The sequence below is a fragment of the Pholcus phalangioides genome, unplaced genomic scaffold (assembly GCF_987345545.1).
Source record: "Pholcus phalangioides strain wild (caught in Gottingen) unplaced genomic scaffold, Ppha-v1.0 ptg000009l_1, whole genome shotgun sequence".
NCBI lineage: Eukaryota > Metazoa > Arthropoda > Arachnida > Araneae > Pholcidae > Pholcus > Pholcus phalangioides.
Genome location: NW_028301602.1, coordinates 53,510,190 through 53,526,854, shown reverse-complemented (window position 1 = coordinate 53,526,854; position 16,665 = coordinate 53,510,190). Strand labels below are relative to the sequence as shown.

The window sequence follows — 16,665 nt, the reverse complement described above, 5'->3', positions numbered from 1 at the left end:
GGATCCATTTGCAGCATACAGTGAGAGTTTGTGAGGTTTTGTCAAGTTAGTCAGGCGTTTCGGAAAACAACTGATTGATGCGCCAGTGTCAATTAGAAATCGGAAACCCGTATTAACGTCGATGACAGATAGGCGACTATGGAGAAGGCTTTCGTCAGCTGTCGCCGAAACAGACGAGCCCACTAGTTTTCCTGAAACTGACATGGAGGAATACATTTATGAGCTTTTTCTCCAAACTGCTCATGGTACCAGCAAAGCCTTCCGTTTTTCAAAGCATCGCCGAATTTATTTCGGTTACGAGATTGAGATCGTTTGCGATAACCGCGAGATGGTCTAGGAGATCGCGAAAGCCTTTCAAATGATTGCCGTAGCGAAGCAATTTCGTTTTTCAAATCATCAAACTCTGAAGTGTGAGACACAGCTGAAGTATTAGATGACACATTAGAAACCTCACATATTTTGTCGGCTATTTTCGCTAACCCAATTAACGGTTCACTAGAAGCTTGTAATATTTGTTGGTAGTGCAAAGGTAATCTCTGCATCCAGAGATTTCTCAAAATGTCACTTTCCATTTTACCCTCAGCTAACGTTTGCATTTCGTGCAAAAGCTGGGACGGGCGTTTGTCGCCTAGTTGAAGCTCCTGGAGTAACATTCGCAATTTGGAAGATTCTGATTGTTGAAACTGCTCCAGCACGCGAGTTTTGAGAGTCTCGTACATGTGCTGTTGGGGAGGATTGCGAACGATATTAGAAACATAGTTCAAAACTTTGCAATCAAGAGCTCCTACAACGGCGTGAAATTTAGTTTCATCGGCGGTTATGCCTGCCGTTTTGAATTGTGACTCAATTTGAAGAAACCAAATCTCTGGATTTGCTTCCCAGAACGGAGGGGCTCGAAAGGCAACACGTGAAACTTCAGCTGATGCAATAGGTTGAGCCATGACAAATGCAAGTATGGAGACCGGCAAATCGAGAGTAGAAAGTTTATTCCTCACATCGAATTTCCAGGACCGTCTCTATATTGGGTAGAAACGAGTAGACTTGAAAAAAATATATATAGTATATCCAAAAGACTAGGAGATTAGAAAAGTTTCATCTTTGAAGAGCGTACGAACGGAAAGCACAAGGCGCGAAAACGAAATTTGAACGATGGAGAAATTAACTTGATGGAGAAATCATATTGACTATTTCGATGAGAAGATGACTAGTTCAATGTTTCACAAATACTTTCGCTACAGACCATTCGATAACATAACATAGGAAAAACTCAGTCATTAGTCATTACAATTAACAGTCGTTACAGTTTTGTGAAAACTTAACAAGTGTGAAAAGATTTTCTGAAGAATTGGGCGATGGGACAAAAAAAGGTTGGGAAACACTGACCTAGTGCAAAATAGAAGTTTTGTAACAGATTCATAAAAGGTGACCAAACGTCCCGTTTTGAGGGACAGTACCGGTTTATAACTAATGTTTAGAGGTATCGCGAGTTCGATATCCGTTTCGTCCATGTCAGAAACTTTCCTAACACAGGGGGTTCTACAGAAATGGCAACATGACCACCGAAAAAGATTGCTGCAGCAGAGTCCCACATCGATTGGTTAGTGCATCAACTATTCGGTGAGTATGAAAAAAAAAGTCTGTCGTTCTGGGAATCGGCAATAAATTGTAGGTCCTGGTCTAGCCCTTGTGTGCAGAAAATTACCATGGTTCGACAAAAATGTCTATTTCAAGTCTTGATTATGTGCAAACATTATTCCTCATTGTTTGAATCCATCACTATTAACCGAGAAACTGCGTAACCAGTTCTCTGCTGAGTTTAAATTACATTCGAGATAAAATGAAAAATTTTCACTTGAAATTCTGAATGTCACTGCTGAGAAGTTCCACAATTTTGATAGATTGAAACATTTGAAAATCATATTTTATTATTGTCATAGATTTCAAGACAGTGTATTTATCAGTAAAAGACGGTGGATTGAAAACAAATCTTCAAAAAAAACTACGGGGAAATAGGCCCGTGATACACATGTTACAAATAGCACGAAAGCATGCCACTTTCGTGCTACTTAGTAGCATGTGTATCACGGGCCATATGCGAGATGAATATTCTTATTTATAGTCGTAATTATCGTATTATAGTTTATGAGTTAGGAAGATAGTTTTAGTACTTGATTTCAATGAAGAATAAAAATTCAAGTTGACTTGATTGAAAAAATCCAGAGAAAAAAACGGGACATTTTTTTTTCCCCAAGAAGTCGGGATGGTAAAAATTACGTGAAAATACGGGGATGTTCCGAGAAATACAGGACGTATAGTCATCCCACATACATCAGCATAATTGAAAAATAATTTTATTGTAATAAGTGTAGAAGGCTACATGGCAACCATAGAAATAGTATTAAAAGTATAAATCGCGTTTTTCAACTTAACACTAATTTATAGCATATTATCAGTAGGGTAACCACGTGTCCTTTATTTTACGGGACATTCTCGTACTTTCACGTAAATTTGGCCGTTCCGACTTTATACAATTTTCCTATATATTTCCAACAATGCTAATTTGAATTTAAAATTTCTACTGAAATTGTGAATGAAGGTAATTTTCATAATTTATAAAATATTTAGATAATTATTAAAATCTCATCTCGTGTATTTTCCATACTAAACATTTTTTCGGTTAATTAGAGTTCATACAAGATATAACGAAGACTGGATGTTGTGAAGATATTTATTATTTGAGATGTTAATTTTTAAAGGAAGGAAAAAACTCATCTCTGCCTCTACCGGGAGTCGAACCCGGGTCCCTCGATTGCGTTTTTTCCTTCCTTAAAAAATTAACATCTCAAATAATAAATATCTTCACAACATCCAGTCTTCGTTATATCTTGTATTAACAAGTGGAGAGCGACATTCATGTCATATATATATAGCCCTCTGGTGGCTCGTCGTCCATGAGCTATTAGCTGATCGGTTTCACCGTCCATTGCACGGTTCCGTTCGGCATATATACGCTCTAGCGAAGGAAAATCTCTATCTCCTCTGTAGCTTAGTGGTCAGAGCACTCGTCCGGTAATCGAGGGACCCGGGTTCGACTCCCGGTAGAGGCAGAGATGAGTTTTTTCCTTCCTTAAAAAATTAACATCTCAAATAATAAATATCTTCACAACATCCAGTCTTCGTTATATCTTGTATTAACAAGTGGAGAGCGACATTCATGTCATACAATTAGAGTTCAGTTCGCTGCGATTTCTATTATCCCGTCATTGCTCAACCCTCGTTAATTTTTCAGAAATTTTAAAACAGTTGGTAGTTTTGCCAACATCTTCAGTGATGTCCCGTATTTTCTTTATAAAATTCTAATTTTCCATATTTTTCTCACGAAATATGATCACCACACCATGATGAATGATTTTTTTCTCCTGAAATAATTTTTTTCTACAGTGATTTGTAGAAGTTCAAAATGTCATTTGATCATTTTTGTCGAACCATGGTAATTTTCTGCACACAAGGGCTAGACCAGGACCTACAATTTATTGCCGATTCCCAGAACGACAGACTTTTTTTTTCATACTCACCGAATAGTTGATGCACTAACCAATCGATGTGGGACTCTGCTGCAGCAATCTTTTTCGGTGGTCATGTTGCCATTTCTGTAGCACCCCGTGTTAGGAAAGTTTCTGACATGGACGAAACGGATATCGAACTCGCGATACCTCTAAACATTAGTTATAAACCGGTACTGTCCCTGAAAACGGGACGTTTGGTCGCCTTCTTTGAATCTGTTACAAAACTTCTATTTTGCACTAGGTCAATGTTTCCCAACCTTTTTTTGTCCCATCGCCCAATTCTTCAGAAAATCTTTTCACACTTGTTAAGTTTTCACAAAACTGTAACGACTGTTAATTGTAATGACTAATGACTGAGTTTTTCCTATGTTATGTTATCGAATGGTCTGTAGCGAAAGTATTTGTGAAACATTGAACTAGTCATCTTCTCATCGAAATAGTCAAATATGAACATATTTTAAATATAAACGGATAATAAATTTTTGACCTACTTTTTTACTCATTTTCATCAAGTTGTTATACTACCGCAACTGTCTTTGGAGTCTAGTGAGAAAACAGCTTGTCAAACGATGTGATGGGCTGAATTTTAAATAATATGTTCTCCACAAGAACTTTTTGGTGTGAGTAAACCCTAAGTTATGAAAATAATATCTGAAGAAGTTAGCGGGCAACCCTTTCTGATCTCTAAGTACCCTAACGTGACACGCGACACACCGTTGGAAATAACTGTCTTAATTGATATTACAGCCATACTTCGGTATAACGTCCCGCCTCAGGGCAGAATAAAAATGACTTCATAAGCGGGGTGACATAATAACGAATAAATTTTTTTACAAATTGTACTAACAGGACCAAAAAGAAAATTGACGCTATAGGCGGGATGACATTAAACGTGGCCAACGTTATATTGAAGTCTTACTGCATAATGTTACTCTCAAGATGGATATTCAAGTTTTCGTCTCGATGAACTAAATTAGTTCATACGATTTGAACGGTATAAAAAAATATAAAAACGATTTTAAATAAATTGAAAAAAAAATATTTTTTGCTTTCCATCACATACTAAATTAAATGTTACATAATCTCTGTAGTAGATGAATTACAGAAATAGAATAGCAATTCAATTATAATGCCACGACATGAGGGATGGCCCCTTGTTGTGGAAGTGAACAATAGAAAAGGATTTGGTCGCACAGGGTACGTAACCTATGTTTTGGGGTCAAGAAATACGAATTTTCAATCAAAATAGGCGTACATTGAGTTTTTCAAGTGTTTTATGTGATGTGATGCGAATAAAGCACAAGAAATATGAATTACATTATACTATCATCACCCATTTTCAATGCACTTTTGGATGAAGGTCATGTCTAAATTTTGAATTACATTCTAAATGTATATAGTGTTCTATTAACCAATTATACACAAGCAAACGTTTTTAATGAAATAACATAAATAAGTGGAGATATTTGATATAAGACTAGTGACAGAATCACTATAAAAAAGCAGCACTTGCATGTATACATACCTTCTTCTGAATCACTGTACTGATATTAGTCCTTCACATTGCTAGTCACTGCATTTGTAAAGAGCAGTGCAAACAAGAGATTTCTTTAATCAAGAACATTTCCCACATACCCTTATACGTATATACACCCACATTTGACAAGTTAAATAACTCCTTTGGGTGTGCAGGTATCTCCAGACATTTTACCTCACCAAACCTGGCCATATCGCTGTATTGCAATTTACTGCCATTAATGAGATGGGTTAGAAATGAAGATGTTGTCTATCGGTGGTCGCCTCAAGTTCGTTAGGGAAAATATCTTTTCTATATCCTCTCTCGAGTTCGAACCCAGGACCGTGACAGCAACCTTCATGCTGGCAGACGAGCATCTTACCACCATGCCACTCGGGCGTCAGACATTTGACTGGAGAAATTGCTTCTTCGTTATTTATTTCCCACCCATTAATAATAAGGGGGGGGGTATTGTTGGTCGAGAGTTTTTGTCGCCCTTTCCGATAATGCAAATCAAGTTGGATCGTAAAATATGTGGCTTCATTGCTGCAAGGGAGTTGATGTTAACTATTCCCTCTCAAAACTTTTACTTCTGAAAAAGTGCCATCTTAATTCTGGAATGATTGAAAAATTTGTATCTTTCAAATAAGACAAGTTAGTGAATTTTTCAGATGAATTGGATAATGGATCCACAATAGGTTCTTCGAGTTATTGAAAAGCTGTTAGAGTGTCATTATAACTCTGAAGATTGAGGTGCACTTTTATCCACTTCTCTTTTCAATTACCTACAAAATTTCCTCCCGTCTCCACCAGTATAAGCATGTAAACCTCTGGCTCTAGGAACACCTATTGCCCGAAACCTTTATATTAATATTAATTTTTCTGTGTTTGTGTGCTGTCTCGACCCGTAACTAAATTAACTTCATTGTTTACTTGGTGACTTGAGACCAAGTCAATCAGCAATATGAAAATGACCGGGGAGGGTTTGAAGGTTGCTTACGTCATCAACCACCCCTTTTTGAAGATATGAAATATTCTAAGCTGCTGACGAAATTTTGTTGAGGGGGGGTCAATGTTTTGCTTACTTTTGCTGACAAAGGAGGGGAGGTCAAAAATGGCTGAAAATCTGCTTACGTAATACTTGAATGGCCCCTAATGTGAACCATCAAGTCCAGTTCCAAATCCAACATTCCCTAGTGAACTCGACCAATCACGGAGGAGCGGGAATGAGTTACTCTCGAACCGTAAATTTAGCGGCGTAAACACTGTGAGAGAAGTATTAACAACAGATTGAAACCTTCCGAGCTGGAGAAAAGTTAAAATAGTTCCAGAAGGAAGTGGTTGGGCCGTAACTATAGACCGTTCAAGTATTACTTAAGTAAAATTTTATGGGTTTTTACCCCTCCCCAACCCCACTTGTCAGCAAAATCAAGTAAACTGCACCAAAACCTTCTAGATTAGTACCGTTATTGACCAAGGGGGCTTCGGCTGCCCTCCCCATTCTCGAGAGATACGCGGGTGGGGGATATAATAATATATTGTATAATGTATACCCCCCTCGTGACCTCTAAGAGATAAAAATTTTATTTAAAAATTTAAATTTTAATGAAATATTGTGTGAAAATATCTGTACTGTTTTCATTAATTTCTGTAAATTTAAAATGTTTTTTGAAAGCTTGTGATGAGAGGAAATATTTTACCTTGTACCCCCCTCCCTTTAAAGGTAGGTCCTGTGTAAGCCCCCCCCCCCCGGGCCCTCTTTACTTCTCTTGTTGATCAGAAGCAACCTAGTAGAATAGATCGGGATTTCAGGACATTGCACTGCTGAGGTGAGCACCTCTACCAATCAACAAAATAACCATCAATTGCCATTGTGCTTTATAATATTTTACTAACATCTTTTGCCAGCAAAACTAAAAAAATAACGTTTTGATTCCTAAATAGTGCATGTACATTTTGAATGCCCAGAAGAGCATAGATCAAGTTGGTTTCAAAACCCCTTCCATCTAAACAATAATCTTCAATGCATGGTTTGCTGAGCTGTTTACTAATATGTGTAGCATATCTAAGTGCCCTGTGAGTTTCATTTCATTAAAATGTCAAATGTGTTCAAAATCTGGTCCAAGTACTGATGCATCATTTTCCAAATCACATATTAATGCTTTGATTAAAAGGATGAAAAATGATTCCATTAAAAATCTATATCAGTGCGATGAATGCTCAATTAACAGGAAATTTTTGATAATTATGTCTTTAGTAGTATGAGGTACTTGTATTAGATTTGGTTGGAAATGAGGACAGGGCTGCAACTGGGGGGAAGACAGGCGGGTCTGGTGCCCTGGGTGCTGAACCAGAAATGGGCTCCAAATTCACTCTTTAACTGCTTCCTCTACATGCAAGGAGCGCCAAAATTCCAGCTTGCCCTGGGTGACAAAGTATCTAGTTGAGGCTCTGAATGAGGATACAGTACTGTATGAAGAAATTCGCTCCAGAATCACTTTTGTTTGTTGAAACACAATTTCCCATAAGTTTCTATGGAATATTGTTTGATTTATTCCAAGTATGGCTCAAAATTTAAAATACCAAGTTTGTTTTTTAAAATACCAAGAAATGCTATAAAGACGATAAAAATTGACCAAACGCTAAAATGAATAGCTTTGAGAGCTATAAATGAGAATTTATAGGAGTATAAGATACAGATCTTTTTATTTTAAACTATGCACACAAACACCAGCTTTATTCTGCTTAAGCCAGTGTTAACACAGTCGAGTGTGTAGGTGTCCCCCATCCATTTGTGTTTTGGTACATCTGGAGAAAAGATTACAGAAAAGGGGATGCGAGTAAATCAATGCTCGAGTGACATTCTGACAATGATTAGCTTAAATTCATCTCATGATGCAGCTGATTCATGTCGGTGCTTGCATTTGTATCAAAGAAAATGTTCATTAATCGCATCCGTTAGCCAAGGCAGAAAAACTATGAAATAAAAAATTGTTAGCCAAAGTACTGTAGTTATATATCCTCGATAAACTGATATTCAATTTTCTTCAAACCCGATTTGAATAAAGCCATGCCAATATGTTCTCATCCAAATGCTTAGATAATCTTCATTCCAATCCCTCCCTCCCTTGCTATTAAAAGCAAATATAAAACCCTATTTTTCCCTATTGGTGCTTAGGTAATATTTTTTACCCTTTCAGTGGCAATCCTGAGATATCTTGTCAAACCCGATCTGCTTTATTTCTGCCACCCCGAAATATTTTGTCTTCTATAAAAATGCAGTGAAACTGTTTTTACGATAAAATGTTTTTCATTCCCCTCCAACCAATCAACTGTTAGTGGGCAGAGTTAGCTATTGTTCCAGGTTAGATAAGTAGAGGAAGCGAGAAAAAAAAGAGAAATATATGCTCAATATATAAATAATACAAAAGGGGTTCTCTTCATAGAAAGCCACACACGTAATGGCAAGGTTTTGCAATTTCAAATGTGGCAATTATAATGCTGATCAGGAAAATTTCAAAAACCACTTAAAGGGTTAAATGGGAGTTTGGCTTAGATTTGCACCTTAAAATTGAAAAACCAACTTGAGCTGACAATCTCAAACAGTGGGGCTAAAACAACTTTTAATAACTTACCACTAATCATGAGCTAATCCCAAAATATTGGTCTGAGGATATGTTGTATCCACAGTGTGTGCCAAGTCAAGAAAAACCTTAAGGGTTGTGGAAGTGATTAGTTTTCTAAATTCAAAAGTCATAAGCTTGTCACAAAAGTTCAGCGATACAAGCAGAAATTGTAGTAAACCACTTTGAAAGTGCTCGAAAAATGTTAATGAATTTAGACAGCTTTATTTTGTTTTTGGTTCCTTTTTTATTCCCACATTGAATAAATCATGGAAACGGCATGCGCGAAGAGACTTAGACATTGTAAATTCTATTTTATTTCATCCCAAAGATTTCTTTAATTCTATTGATTCATATTTAAAAGGGGTTGACAGAAATTAAACATATAGTTAATTACAGGAAAGCATAGGTGTATGTAGAATTTTCTCAAGGAGAGGATTTTCAGATTTTTTATCTTTCTTTGCAGGAAAGTATACTTACTATAGAAAATATAATTACAAGAAAATGTACTTAATATGCAGGAAAAATAAGAACAGAAAAATACATGTAATGTAGGAAAAGTAATTACGGGAAAATACACAATGTAGGAAAAGTAATTACAGGAAAATACACAATGTAGGAAAAGTAATTACAGGAAAATACACAATGTAGGAAAAGTAATTACAGGAAAATACACAATGTAGGAAAAGTAATTACAGGAAAATACACAATGTAGGAAAAGTAATTACAGGAAAATACACAATGTAGGAAAAGTAATTACGGGAAAATACACAACGTAGGAAAAGTAATTACAGGAAAATACACAATGTAGGAAAAATTACAGGAAAATGTACTTTTAATGTAGGAAAAATAAAAAAAAATATACGTAATGTAGGAAAAATAATAACAGGAAAATGTATTTAATGCAGGAAAAATAAAAACAGAATAATACACAATGTAGGAAAAATAATTATAAAAGAAAAATCAATTAAACTCAAATACATGAACCCAAACCAACAGGAAATTGATGAAAAAAAGAGAACTATGTAGAAAATATTGATGGAAAAAAATAAAGATGAAAGCCAGAAAGAAATGAGAAAAGAGCACAGAATATTACAAAATTACGAGAACGCGCTTGCGCATTGTAAGTTCCGAACAGTACACAAAGTAACGACCGGTTCGAGAGTAACTCACTCCCGCTCCTCTGTGATTGGCCAAGTTCACCAGGGAATGTCGGATTTTTAGCCGCTAGTGATGTGATATGACAGCGCTTTTCAAAGTGTGCACTATGGCTTCTAGAGCCGGCAAGATGAAGATATTGATTTTCGTGCCTCTTTTTGCTTTGAATTGGTTCTTTTATAGGTGAAAATACACCACTTATAACTATTCTGGGGAGCAGCAGGAAAACTATGAACTGGGCAAGTGAGCCGCGGTTGACATAAAAAGCATTATCTCTAAGGCCATACTGTTCCTTTTCGGGGGCCCCAGGGCAGACTTCCATGAGAAATTAGTAACTTTGGGGGAAGCGAAATAATCTAGCTGATCTATCACAAAAAAATGAAATGTCAAATTTATAGTTTCATTATTTTTTATTTTTTGTAGGGTCTGTTTTTCAGATCCAGAATTTTGTGAAGGGTCCGGAAAACGGATCCAAATTTTGGCTAATTGTAAACCTTCAAATTTTGGCTAAATTTAGACCCTAATTTTTGTTGGGGGGGGGGGGGTCTGGGACAGTGCCGCAGTTGCTCCAGCCTAGTTACGTTCCTGATTTTTTATCATATTTTATTGTTGAAAACATAAGTTTTTTTATCCAAGAAATACCCACCGGAAGAGAATCATCTTCCCCCTGCCCCAGAGAAGGGAGTGGCAAATGAGAGGAGAAGGTGACGTAGAACAGGTTAATGCCCATGTACTGCATGCCAGTGGTTCTCAAAGTGTGAGTTGCCACTCTTTATCTGAGGCGAGCTGCCTATATTGATCTTCAACTGTTCAGTGATTTGAAGTGGTACTTCAAGTATTTTGGGAGCCGTGGGTAAACGTTGACTGAGACAATCGAGTCATGGAAGGCAAAATTTTAAAAATCATGGCTGTACGTGGTCCGTTGAATTGTTATCGCTTTTTAAATGGTTCTGACGTTTACAAAGACTTTCTTTCAAACCCAGCACAACTCCGGTCTATCATCATGGGCATTTTACTACTGAGCCGGAAATGTCAGTCATTCCTAACAGTCTGAGTGCCTATTTAGTGTTGTGTCTGATTTTCTAGTGCTGCCCTCAATATTTTAATTTGTGATTGAAGCGTAATGATTGAATATTTGTACCGTTGTAGGCCTGTTGCTGTAAAGGGCGAGACTTTTTAACGTGAAATCGACTCACATTCAGGGCTCGAAGTTGAAAACCAACTTCAGCTGACCAGCACTCCTTTTAGAGGGAATATCCTTGAATTTAATTTTCTATACTGTGACATTAAGCAACAGAAAAGATAAAAAAAAGTCGACAGTTTTTATGGTACCCCCCTTTTCTCTTGGTGCCCTAAGCACGTGCTCATTTTGCTTAATGCTTAATCCGGTCCTGCTCAGTAGCTATGGATGAATAGACAGATGCAACACATACTGCACAAGCAGCCATTTTCATTCGTGGTATTGACAAAAACTTCAAAATTGATGAGGAGTTAGCTAGTGTCGTTTCACTTGAGGGTACAACACGAAGTTTCGACTCATATTCAAGTTTAGCAGAAATGTTGGCTAAGTGTGAGTTGGACTTAAGCAACATATCTGCTATAACTACAGATGGTGCTCCCTCTATACGACCTGTCCCTAAGCGCAGATAGACATAAAAGACACTCTTTAGTGAAAATATGAAATATTCTTAATGGCATCTTACTCGGTGAGCCAAAAACGAGAAAAACCTTTCGATAGTGTGTGGATACTCTTGAAGTAACATCCCCCCCCCCCATTGATAAGTGCCCTGCAGAGCCACTTTAGTGATCTCTAAATGTTTCGCGGATCCTAGTGATCCGGAAATGTGTCCGGGCTGCTTAAGTGCTCTGGAAATATGTCTGGGCTGATTAAGTGCTCTGGAAATATTGCCACGGATCACTGATCCGTAATTATATGACGCTGATCGCTTAAATAATCTGAGAATGCGCCGCGGGTAACTTGAGTGATGTAGAACTGCACTGGGGGCCACTTAAGTGCTCTAAAACTACGTCGCATGTCACTCAAGGGATCTCTAAATGTGTCACGGATCTGGAACTGTGTCTCGGGTGATTTAAGTGATCATAAAATGTGCCACGGGCCACTTAAATGCTCTGGAATTGTACCACGGGACACTTAAGCGATCTGTAAGTGTGCCACTTAGTTCATTTTTACAAAATTAGGTTTGAGGATAGCAGACCGCATCAGATAACCCCCAGGGGCATATTTGGTCCGCGGGCCTTTATGCGATTTACCATTATATGGCTTAGAGGGTGAGTCGCAATGAATTTATTAAAGATAAATTTTGAGTTAATAGCCTTCAAATAGCATTGAAATTAACAGAAATTGATTATAATATATAAAGGTATTTCCGAAATTTAAATTTAAAAAATATTTTTTTGCATTAAAAAATTAATTTTTGATCGTTGGGGGGGGGGGGCGTGTACGTCTCTGACCCCACCAATATGCGTTAGGATTCAGAGGGGCAGAGCTGATGACGAAATTTTGCTGACAGGGGGCGGGAGGGGTCAGAGTTTTGCTGATGGGGGGGGGGGGTCAAAAATGGCTAAAAATTTACTTACTTAATACGTGAACGGCCCCTTACTGGGAAAAGACCTACTTGTCTATAATCTTTATGACAACATTAAAGTGTTCGAAACTAAGTTGGTCCTTTGGGAACGTCAATGGCAAAATAAAAACTGCATAGCCTACATTTTCCTAACTTATTGGAGTTGTTAGATCTACAACTTGGAAACCGGACGATTATGCACAGTGCATTTCAAATCGAAGAATGGAATTCGGAAGCAGATTTTTCGACTTTGAACAGTTGTTTAGTCGAATGAAGAGTACAAAATCAAAAACTAGAACACGTCTGACTGATCGGTATTTGGAGGATACTTTACGAATAGCAACAACACAAATTTTACCTAACATTGAAGCTTTAGTCAAGCAAAAACAATGTCAAGTTTCGCCTTTAATTTAGGAATTACATCCACCCGCATTCGTAACGTAAGTTACCAAAGACTTTTTCTTTTATTTGAGGTACGTAATTAATTCAACATACACATGTGTGAACAAAAATCATCCATTTTCATTCTGTTTCATACAATATAAAAATACCTAAAATAATTGGTCTTACCTACAATTCAGTTAAATTTTTTAAAACGAAAATGCTACATAATGGAATCATAAAATATGTAGTACGCGTCGCATTTTAATTTGTCGTATCTGAGCGTACGTAGAACATTTGGCAGGGGAGATACGATCAACCTTTGCCACAGGGGAGATACGATCAACCTTTGCCACAGGGGAGTGGGACACACTGAGATTGATTGGAAGCACAAGAAATCTCTGAGAAAAATTTGAAAAGCATTTTCAAGTAACAGAAATGTATTAATATAGCAAAAAAGGCATTTTTCGACACTATAATTTGAAGTGTTTTTTTAAATCATTCGAAATTAATATTTGTTAAAATTAATTGAATTGAATGTTTAAATTTTTTAAAATATTTTGAAATATATTTAATTTGTGATCGTCTTTGGGGGGGGGGGGCTTCCCCTCCCCCGACGCCGTTAATGAGTGGCCCGCGAAATGCGACAAATTTTTTATGTGGCCCTTGAACGTAATACGTTGAAGACCCCTCCCTACTCTACGTGGATTTGGGGAGGGGGGGACGCTCAAGCTAATTTGAGGGCAACAGAGAATTTCTCGAAAGGGGAATTTTGAATTTTTGAGCTTTCAAATAGCGTTTCAAATTCAATTCAAAGAAATTGTTCGAAACTACACAGGAATTTTTTCAACCTTTTTAACTTCCTTCATAATTTTTTTTCAATTTTTGATCATCTTGAGGAGGGCACTCTTTGGGCACCATTTCCTTAGGTGTGCCTTTTAAGGGAGGGGAGCATTAGGATTTTACGAGATGCATTGGTGGGGCATGGTGAGAAAAAGTTGGGAATCACTGATCTAGGAGGTAGGGGCCGTTCAAGTATTCCGTCATCATCGATGGGGGGGGGGGTTCCGATTTGCTAACTTTTGGTGACAAGGGGGAGGAGGGTTTAGATAATGTTTACGTCATACACCATTCTTTATTGAAAATATGAAATATTCTTAATGGCATCTTACTCGGTGAGCCAAAAACGAGAAAAACCTTTCGATAGTGTGTGGATACTCTTGAAGTAACATACCCCCACAATTGATAAGTGCCCTACAGGACCAATTTAGTTACCTCTAAATTTTTCGCGGATCCAAGTGATCTGTAAATGTGTCCGGGCCGCTTAGGAGCTCTGGAACTGTGCCAGACATCACTCAAGTGATCCTTAATTATATGCCGCGGATCACTTAAATAATCTGAGAATGTGCCGCGGGTTACTTGAGTGATTTAGAACCGCACTGGGGCCACTCAAGTGCTCTAAAACTACGTCACATGTCACTCAAGGGTGCACACTAAATGTGTCACGGATCGCTTAAGTGTTCTGGAACTATGTCCGGGTCATTTAAGTGATCTAAAAATGTGCCACGGGCTGCTTAAATGTTCTGGAATTGTACCACGGGACACTTAAGCGATCTGTAAAATTTTACAGATCGATATGAAGAATATAAAATCAAAATCTGAAACACGTCTGACTGATCGGTATTTGGATGATACTTTACGAATAGTCACAAGAAAAAACAGTTCGCTTTACGTCCGAATTCGTCACGAACATCCAACAGACATAATTTCATAACCTTTAGTTCATAAAAATATTCTCGAAAACATTTTAGCTCTTCCTCATTCCTAAATTTTATAATATAGTGGGTCCATGGGCAAGGGCCTTTATGCGATTTATCATTATATGGCTTAGAGGGTGGGTCGCAATGAATTTATTAAAGATAAATTTTGAGTTAATAGCCTTCAAATAGCATTGAAATTAACAGAAATTGGTTATAATAACATATAAAGGTATTTTCTCCCGAAATTTCAATTTGAAAAAATATTTTTTTGCATTGAAAAAATAAATTTTTGATCGTGGGGGAGGGGGGCAGGAGCCCCGCTATGCCCACCCTCCCCCGTGTACGTCTCTGATCCCACCAATATGCATTAGGATTCAGAGGGGCAGAGCTGATGACGAAATTTTGCTGACAAGCGGGGGGGGGGGTCAAAAATGGCTAAAAATTTGCTTTCGTATTACTTGAACGGCCCCGTATTGGTTAGATTAGATCCCGCGGTGTATCTAGGTCTACCTCGATCCCTGAATGTGTGGGAACTGAAGATCGATTCGTTTCGCAAAATGGAGATTACAGTAATTCAATTGATCAAAATATAGTGCTATATATACGCGTGTATACATTTTTTTGAATGATTAAACTACGTTAATTTGCGACTTTATTCCCAACAATTAATAACGAAATGGATTTCGAAACAATTAAACAAACCGATTAGATTTTATTTCTGAAATTTAAATCTTGGCTGTACCCGAGTTGTATAGAATGCCTTTTCGATAAAAAAAAAAAAAAAGCACACACACACGCTGTGCGTGAGATGGTAACGGGATGGACGCACGCTTCAAAAGATTTTGAATAAAAAAAAAACTAAGATCTATCTTTTTGGAAAACATATGAAAGAAAAATTACAAAAAAACACATCCAATGATGTTCCAAAAAAAAAAAATTCAAGAGATATCAAACACTTTGCAAGTAGAAAAAAAAGGGAGAGGTGGAGACTCAAAAAGTCTGTGCTTAGAAATATTCACATCACGATTCTGTCTTAAGTCCGGACACTATAAAAATTTTATAATAATTCTTTTACAAATGCAACCAATAAGGTGATCGGTTGCATTCGAGCAAATGCAACCGATAAATTTATTAAGTTTATTGGTCGCTTTTCCAAGTTTTATAAAATAACTTTCATAAACCTTTTAGAGTGAAATCCCATCCTTAGATTAGTCACTTCTGAAATATAAAATTTCAATTTTTTTTTTAGTTTATAGACTGAATATTGAGTAAAATATACTTGTAGGTATCGGGGAACAACCAAAAATATTCCAACATGACAACCAATAGATCAAAAAAAACTCGGAACTTGAAATATCAGGGAATCAATTTTGATGAAAAATTTAAATGTATCTACCACATTGACCAACAAGTACTTAAAGCGCATAAAACACTCCAGTCCAAAGCTGTATTAAAGATAAAAGCGTTGTCACTTCAATGGAGAGGCCTGATGCAAACTTGCGCGCCACAAATTGAAGCGGTAAGCGTACGAACTACAGTTGTAAACAAATTTTTCAGCGAGGCAGCCGCCATTTTTTTTTTATTGCTCTTCCCAATCACGTATCTCTTTTTTCCCGTCTCATTTCATTTTAAAATCGGTATTCTTAATCAATAATTCTTAATTAATTTATCAAAAGGTTCTTCTCTGGGTTAAATTAATTTGTTTTTGTGTCTCTACACCATTTCCTTCGACTTCATTCTTCTCCATTTCATCATGATAGTAAATGTTGAATTATTGCGGCTTCCTAGGATGGCGAGAGAAATTCCAAGTCGGAAGAAACTCATCTAAGTAGATTTCCGAAAAATGGCAGCAGGTTAGTAAAATATGTATTTTACAGTTCAGCTAATGCTATTGTAAAAAAAATTACAATATCGAAAAATATTTCACATTGTAGGCTAACTGAATTTTTGTAAATTCAAAAGGAATGTGTGATGATTTATTAACTTAAAATTTTTCGCTGGAAGATTTTCCTTGAGCCCCCCCCCCCCTCCCGAAGTTCGATCGTGCTTACGCCTCGCAGTTCATTTCAAAAGAGC

At 37.1% G+C, this 16,665-nt stretch overlaps 1 protein-coding gene and 1 non-coding gene across 2 annotated transcripts; one reads left to right on the top strand and one right to left on the bottom strand.

Annotated features, from left to right (window-relative positions):
* Positions 1 to 182: 182 nt before the first annotated feature.
* LOC149083301 (uncharacterized) lies at positions 183 to 941 on the bottom strand. Its single transcript, XM_089236815.1, has one exon. It carries the CDS (start codon positions 939 to 941, stop codon positions 183 to 185), a length of 759 nt encoding a protein of 252 aa, XP_089092941.1.
* Positions 942 to 3,035: 2,094 nt separating this feature from the next.
* TRNAT-GGU (transfer RNA threonine (anticodon GGU)) lies at positions 3,036 to 3,107 on the top strand. Its single transcript has one exon. It is a non-coding gene; the product is annotated as a tRNA-Thr (tRNA).
* The last annotated feature ends 13,558 nt before the right edge of the window (positions 3,108 to 16,665 follow it).

Excerpts from the sequence above, each read along its gene's own strand:
- LOC149083301 (XM_089236815.1), bottom strand. The coding sequence starts at position 941 with ATGGCTCAACCTATTGCATCAGCTGAAGTTTCACGTGTTGCCTTTCGA.